Consider the following 8441-nt stretch of genomic DNA (forward strand, 5'->3'; position numbering starts at 1 on the left):
CTGTTAACTGGGCTTTAAATAGGCTTAAATCCAGGTACTGTACTTGAGATGTAGCAAGATGTGGTTAGCAAGTAGCATTTGAGTAAGTTGCACTTCATCTTATGACTCATCGCAAAAATCACACACACACACACACACACACACACACACACACACACCGCCCTTAGGCATTTTGAAAGCAGCAGCATACATCTGTTGAATTCAAATATTGGTTTTAGTTTCCTTTTTAAAGAACAGGACCCCTCAGCACATGCTGTCTAAAGAAAAGGAACCAGGAAGATTTCAGCAGGGCATTAGAAGGGATAATATTTCCATTATTTCACCAGTCGACTCAGAATGGATTTTGCAATACCTTCTATTCCAGTGGAACTGCCTGCACATCTTTCTCAGTCAAACGAGTTTCCGGAATCCTTGAATCATTAACCATGTGCTAAATATTATGTAAATGAGGCATGGCTATGTTGAGCTACCTTCTACTTCACTTGAACCTTTCAGCAGAGAGATCATGTTCAACTAAGAGCCTAGAAAGAGACAATACCCATTCTACAGAATGGTAAGTAGTAAGCAAAGGGGAAAATGGCTGGATATCCTTCAGTTTGTTATACAGAATTTTTGCAGATTGCTTTGTATACCTTGTAATTATGACTGAATATATGTAGACAAGTTAACAAAATTAGTAAAGGTGTCAATCCCTGTCTTTGAATTTCATCCTGGATATTACAAGCTTTATGTTGGTTTTTGCAGGCTACTTTATAAAACCTAAGTGATCAAAGTGATATTATTGCTTATATTGTTCTTAATAAGGAAATTGCTGAATATTTGCTATATTGTTTTGTAATGGATATTAACATTGCTTGCAAACATCCATTACAAAAAAAATGTATTCTAGTTAAACCTTGTGTTTGCGGTAGCATTTCCATCCGTGTTGTGTACAGGGGAAAAAATTAACCTAGGAGATAAACTGACTGCAAGACTACACACCCAATTCTTTTCACAGTTGTACATCAACAGAATGAATAATATCTGTGCACAGGACTAGTTTTCTGCATGGGGTGGATTTGTACTGGTGTTGCTCAAATATCACCTGGGAGACATCAGATCTAGCAATTTGGTGATGCACAAATAACTTCTTGACTGACATTGCAAGGATCTCCTCCAACACAGACCAGTCATAGAAGCCTGTCTACAGCTAGGTGCAGTTTATTCACAGGTACAGGCACAAGAGAAAAAGCCTTTTAGCAATCTCTTGACTGGGGCAGGTGTGTGTGTGTGTGTGTGTGTGTGTGTGTGTGTGTGTGTGTAATACATATGCAGTTCTTTAAATTACAAATTTCTTTCTAGTCATTCTTTTGATGTACAGGCGACTTCCAACTTACGCTGGGGTTACATTCCAGGGATAGAGCCTAAAGCCAAAATTGTATACAGTTAAAACACATTGGGTGCAATGACAGGTGGGGTTGGCAATGTTTTTTCTTTCTTTCTCCCTTTCCACCCTCTTTTAAATTATTATTATTATTATTATTATTATTATTATTATTATTTTGCCAAGAGCATAAAGCCAAATGTGCACAAGTTAAATGCAAGTAAGTTGTGAGATACCTGTCTAAGAACCCAATTTTCAGAAGACACTGTTTGGCCCACTAGTCAAATTCACTTAATGCAGATATTTTAGGCTCCGAAAAAAACAAACAAACTTCTCAATGTGCAGATGTTGAGTTGGATTCAGAGTAAGCTAGCTGCACAAGTTCCCACTGAAATCAGTGTGCGAATTTAATATCCGGAATTACCGGTAGTCATAGTAAACTTACTGAATCAATGAATGTGTCTGTTTATTTCAGTGATTCTACTCTGAGTCTGATTAATGTTGGATACAACACATTGAGTTTTAAATTGTATTTCAGTCTTTGAGTTAATTTCTTTTGGGTTTTTTTTATTAAATTGTTTGCAGCAATTTCTTTGCACAAGAACCCCTTGTTCTGCAGCAATTTGCATTTTCTTTAAAAAATAATCCTGTGAAAATTCATCCACATTTTTGTGTTTTTTTAAGTTTTGTATGCTGTTTTGACTAATTTTTGCAAGCAATTTTCCCATATACATTGCATTTTGTATTTTATATTCACAAATATATGAATTTTATGAACAAGTTCCCCTAATAAATGGGTTTTTGAAGGATTACTGTATTTTGGGTTTCATGTTGTTTTTGAAAGTAAAATCTGATTTGCCTTTAAATGTAAACTGAATTGGAAACCAACCCCCACCCCCCACTGAATTTCCATCTCTCCATCCCCTGCACATGCTCTTTGTAATGGGAAGAAAACTCCAACAGTCACCATGAAAGTGTTCTTCTCATTGGAAATAGTAGGCGTGGAGGGGTCAAAGGGTTAAAGCCCCCTCCCCCTACATGGACCTAATTTGGCTCACTGCCTTCCTGTACCTTCCTGCATTTATTTCACAAAATCATATATGCAACGTCAAACTAAATGACAGGTGGCACATCAAATTTGGACCTAAGACAGGACAGAGGAGGGTTCTTTCCAGACTCAGTTAGATTAGGCCATGCTTGATACAAACAAAACAAACCCCCTTCCAAGGATTTCTTCAAAGCTATAGGGTTTCTGGCGAGCAAGGAAATCAAGGTCACAGTTTCTTGGTTCAGAATATGAAAATTGGTGATTTCTCATGTATGGCTTCAATCTGAAGCAGGCGCAGGGGCAGCAACTCAGATCAGGGATAGACTTTGGTACTCCTTCGTTCCAGGATGACATCCTGTGTGAGCCCAAAATTTGGTGGCCCCAAATGGATCTTCTTAATTATGGTTCTTCTCTATTTTGTGGCCCCTCAGCATGTCGCCCCATGCGAGGGGACCACCCACACCATCCTAAATCTAGTGCGTCTCAGATAATAAGTGAAGCTAGAGAGGGACTTCTTCAGCCTCCTAGCCTGCCCTTCCCTTCCACCTTCTGGTCTGGTGGCAGTGGCAGCAGAAGCAGCAAAAGCAGGACAATCTTGCTGGAGGTCTCCTCTCTCCTTGGTGCCTGCTGAAAGACTGCTATGGCACGCAGTATGTCAGATCCCAGAGACTCTTAAGAAAGAAGCATAGAAACTGAAGATCATTAAGAAAGTGATCTCCCATCCACCCCTTTAAAAAAAGGTCTCTCTCTCTCTCCTGTTAAAACACACACCAAAGAAAATACAAAGATCATCAGATTCAAATTCATTGTCCCCACCTTGTCGACAAATAGAAGAGACGGCCATGCCTCATGTTTTCTTGAGAAGAGTTTTGCAATGAATTTTGTTTTATGCAAGAAGAAGGACTGCATAAACTTGAAGTGTTTATCTAACATTTGGCATGACTGAAAGTGCAGGAATATGACAAGGCAATAATCACATTGGCTGTGTAAGCTAAGCAATAAGTAAATGCCTGTTTAAAATAATAATAACTGACATTTGTTTTACATTTCCAGGATGGAGGCGACATCAGAGAATGCTGGGATAGAGAGAAATCCCTGGAAAGATATTACCTTTCCACCATGTACACGCTGGAGTTCATATTTGGCATCATTGGCAACAGCATTGTTGTTTTTGGGTACATCTTCTGCCTCAAAACCTGGAGAAGTGGCAACATCTACCTGTTCAATTTGTCGCTGTCGGATTTTTCATTCCTTTGCACACTCCCATTGCTGGTGTCAAGTTACTCTCAAGGGAATTGGTCCTATGGGAAATACTGGTGTCAAGCCAACAGGTTTCTCCTGCATGTCAACTTATATACAAGCATCCTCTTCCTTACTGTTATCAGCATGGACAGATACCTGCTCATGAAGTATCCCTTCAGAAACCACTTTCTGCAGAAGAAAAGCACAGCTATTGTTTTATCAATCGCCATATGGGTCGTGGTTACATTGAAACTGACGCCCATGTTTACTTTCCTCAATGGCCAGAAAAATAATAGCAGCGACAGCCTATGCATGGATTATGCAAGCTCAGGAGTTGCAAAAGACAGCCTAATCTATAGTATGATATTGACAGTCACTGGCTTCATAATCCCATTGTGCGCCATGTGCTATTTTTACAGGAAAACACATGCCTTCATCAAAAGCCGCAGCGCAGAGCTCACTGCTGCCCTGACTCTAGAGAAACCTCTCACCTTGATCGTCATGGCTGTGGCCATCTTTTCACTGCTCTTTATTCCCTATCACATCATGCGCAATGTTAGGATCGCCTCCCGGATGCAGTCTTGGAAGCGTCCCTCGTGCGGCAAAGACCTTATCAGTATGATTTATACTGTTACAAGGCCCATTGCCTTTTTGAACAGTGTAATTAACCCCATCTTTTACTTCTTAATGGGTGATCACTTTAGGGAGATGCTGGTGAGTAACGCAAGGTATCTCTTTAAAAGGGTCACGCCTTGGTACAAATGATGTTAAATGCACTTCTTGGACTGATCAGAACTGAGTGGAAGGCTGAAGAGCTTTGGCTCATTGGTGCACAACATTTTATGACTGCTTGGGATTCGGATACTATGCAACAGTCTATGTATGGAAGTGAGAGCTGGACCATAAAGAAGGCTGATCACCGAAAAATTGATGCTTTTGAATTATGGTGCTGGAGGAGACTCTTGAGAGTCCCATGGACTGCAAGAAGATCAAACCTATCCATTCTGAAGGAAATCAGCCCTGAGTGCTCACTGGAAGGACAGATCCTGAAGCTGAGGCTCCAATACTTTGGCCACCTCATGAGAAGAGAAGACTCCCTGGAAAAGACCCTGATGTTGGGAAAGATGGAGGGCACTAGGAGAAGGGGACGACAGAGGACGAGATGGTTGGACAGTGTTCTCGAAGCTACAAACATGAGTTTCACCAAACTGCGGGAGGCAGTGCAAGACAGGAGTGCCTGGCGTGCTCTGGTCCATGGGGTCACGAAGAGTCGGACACGACTAAACAACTAAACAACAACAAATCCCCCTTAAAGCACTTGAGTCCAAGTGCCTGTGCAAAGTTGCACTCAGATTAAACTGAGAAGAGTAATGAAGCCCCACACCACTGCCCTTGCCCCTGCCTGGATAGCTCAGTTGGTTAGAGCAGTGTTTCCCAAGCTTGTGCCTCCAGCTGTTTTCGGATTACAATTCCCATCATTCCTGACCACTGGTTTTGCTAGCTAGGGATGATGGGAATTGTAGTCTCAAAACATCTGGAGGCACAAGGTTGGGAAACACTGGGTTAGAGCATGGTGATGATAACACCAGGGTTGCAGGTTCAATCCCCATAGGGGGCAGCTGCATATTCCTGCATCACAGGCAGTTGGACTTGATGATCCTCAGGGACCCTTCCAACTCTACAATTCTATGATTCTATGACATCACACGGCCAAACTAGCCTGGCTCCTGACATCTCCACTAGGAATGTGGCTATCTGGATACAGGTGGATCTGGAAAGTGCCTAGAAACTTCAATTGATGCAGGATGAAGTCGCCAGGCTGTTGACTGGTTTCAATGTTTAAAGCTTTATATAGGGGAAGACCTGGATAATGAATCAACCTGTCATCTTATAAGACTGTGGTCTCCCATGCAACTTGACCATCAACGGAGATCTGTGCACAACAGACCTTTGGGAGGTTAGGCAAGTGGGTTCTGTCGAGCAGAATTTTGGTGGCCACTGCAGTTACGGAGCTCTGTGTAAATGTTTGCCTTATGTCATCATTGCTATCTTTTAGATGCCAGGCCAATTCCATCTTCCCAATTGTAAATGGTATTCATGATTGTTATTGTGAGTCAGCTCCCTTTGTTTGTATATATTGCTGGTATTTTATATGACCTGTTTTTATATATCTTGCAGCTGCTACCCACATGTTCAATGAACACATATAGGGTGGGGCACCTTTGTTGTGGGGCATCTTTGCAGACGTGCCCTTCCCCACCCTGTACTTGAATGCTTGAGAGTGTGGCCTGCATGTATGAAATGGGCTATTTTATTTATTGATTTTGTATGCTGCCTTTGGGGCTTTTAAGTGTAGAGATTTCTTAAATAAACACTGTTGAGAACTAGCTTGCTTCTACTCCTACGGTAATACACGAACCTGGCGTTCTTTGCCCCCATCACAAAGCCTTCTATCAAGCCATCTGAGCCTTGAAAAGCTGAGGCTTCATTTTCTGTATCATCCAGACCTTCAATATCCTATGTAGCAATAACCAGTTTCAAGTAAAAGTGAATTAAAGCACCAGAGGAGAGAGAAATTAAAAACCAGAAGACAAAACTTGTCCATACATCCAGTCTGTCAGCTACCCTTGGCCTGTGAAGTTTAGGTTATACTGCAGGAGTAAGGAAGCTTTTTCATCCTGTGGGCCACATTCCCATCAGAACAATCTTATGGGGGGCACATGCCAGTGGTGGGTGGGCCAGTGGCAAAACTGAGTAACAAATTCAAATTTTACTTTTGTTGGTTGGATGCAGAGGGATGCTGGAACCAGCTGAGGAACCCTCAAGGGAAGAAGGCTCAGAGCCAGGTGGTGGGACGATGATGAGTGGTCAGAAAGAGAAGCGAGAGAAGACAGGGAGGAGGAGGTGTTGGAAGTTGAAGAGGTATCAGGGTTTAGTGAGCAGGGGGGAGTCCATGGCAGAGAGAAGTCCAGAATCAGAAGTGAAAGCAGGAGAGGAGGGAGGCCAAGAGGCAGAGATGAGTCAATCTGGTGAAGAAACACAGCCCCTCCTCCTCCTGCTGTGACGAACCAGGACCAGGAGAGGAATGAAGCAGGAGGAGTAGAGGCAGACATGCCGGCGTAGTCTCAGATTGCTTGGGAAAGACCTGAAGAAGAGACTTAGGCAGCTGTGGGAAGGCCTTCAGTATCCGCAAATGCCACATAGGGAAAAGACCTACTGAAGAAGAATGAATTGCTGTGCTCATTAGGCATGGCACTCCTAAGCAGATCCTGTTCCTTTGAATAGAGTTAACTTCACTTACTGCATGCATGTAGTGATTACGTTGCCTAGTTGGTTGTCACACTAGTTTCTGGAGCAGACATCCATTGGGATACATCATTATATTTAAGCATCTATGTCTATTGTTTTATTTTACTTGGTGGTTTGCACAGTTATCTCTTCACAATATTCCAGCAGCAGGATGTTTCGATTTTTAATCTTCACCCAACTTATTCTTTTTGTCGGCCAATTATCTTTGCTATTCCAGACATCAATAAGCCAGTGGGCCAAGATATTTGCCACATGATCATCAGTGTGTTTCCCACATCCCATCATAGGGGGAAGATTGTGCTCAGTGATAAAGCCTTTGATTTGTCAAAGGATCCAGGCAGGACTGGGAGAGGTGTCTGAAATCCTGAAGAGCTGCTGCAAGTCAGTGTGGGGAAGTCTGTAGTAGAAGAACCAATGGCCCAACACAGTATAAGGCAGCTTTCTATGTTTCTGCACAATGTCCTCAACTTGGTGGTGGTGGTGCTGGAGTGGATTTGAAAGAAGTGTGGTGGTTTCCAAGTAAAAGAAAAAAGGAACTTGGGTGATTAAGCCATCCCTGGTAATGTTTGCCTGAAAGTAAATGGGTGGTGTTGCCACCACAGCATTTTCTGTTTGATGTACATATCGCAATAGGACCAGTAACTATTTTCTAAAGAAGGAAGCAGAATACAACAGATGGTAAAGATGGCCTAGGAGATCTCGGCAAGCAATAATGTTGTGGTAGTCACCAGGCAGCACCTGAGAATTAACAACATACTGAAATCAAATAATGAGCTAAAAGAAAAGCCTGAAAGTCCCTAAAGGGTCAGAGCAATGAATAAATGAAAGACACAAGTCCAGAACAGAGAAAAATAAACGCTTGTGCTTTGGGCATGCAAGCAAGCTTGGGAAGTCCACCTGTAGCTAAGCTGCCATCTTTAAGAGGCACAGCCATAGGGCAACGAGGAGCAACACCCATGCTTAATTTTTGGCAGAGTTCATACAAAATGCACCAGAGTCCCGAGAATGCCTCCCTTCATATCAGCAGCTTGGCAGAAAATATACAGAATATTTTCTTCTCTCCTAAATCTGACTGCAGTGGGGTTAAAATATAGGCGCTTCTAGACCACAGGAGGGAGGTTTGTACTCCAGCACCTGTCACATTACTAATTAAGTAATTCACCAGTACTATTTTTTCTAGAAAAAGAGGTGCTGGAACTCACCATGAACACCTCCCTCGTTCTCTTAGAATGGCAATGACGCCCACCCAAGATGCACCAGAACTAGTTCCAGTTGGAAAAAAAGAGCCCATCATTTCTTGAGTCTTTAATTCTCTTCCTGCCTCAAGGAAGAGTCTTTCTTTAGTCAAAAGAATTTCACTTTTGCCAGACTGCTCATGCTCTTGTTAAATTTATGAAATCCTTTCTGTACTTAATTCAAGTCATGCTCCTCTACATTAATTCGGGGGGGGGGGGAGTTGTTGTTCTAGGCTCTTTCATC

The 8441-nt window shown here is 42.4% G+C and overlaps 1 protein-coding gene across 1 annotated transcript; it reads left to right on the top strand.

Moving 5' to 3' along the window:
- The first annotated feature begins 418 nt into the window (after positions 1-418).
- Positions 419-5080, top strand: SUCNR1 (succinate receptor 1). Its single transcript, XM_035133579.3, has 2 exons — positions 419-553; positions 3465-5080. The coding sequence occupies exons 1-2, from the start codon at positions 551-553 to the stop codon at positions 4416-4418; spliced, it is 957 nt and encodes a 318-aa protein (XP_034989470.1). The 5' UTR covers positions 419-550; the 3' UTR covers positions 4419-5080.
- Positions 5081-8441: the final 3361 nt, after the last annotated feature.

The sequence above is a fragment of the Zootoca vivipara genome, chromosome 5 (assembly GCF_965207765.1).
Source record: "Zootoca vivipara chromosome 5, rZooViv2.hap1.1, whole genome shotgun sequence".
NCBI classification, from domain to species: domain Eukaryota; kingdom Metazoa; phylum Chordata; class Lepidosauria; order Squamata; family Lacertidae; genus Zootoca; species Zootoca vivipara.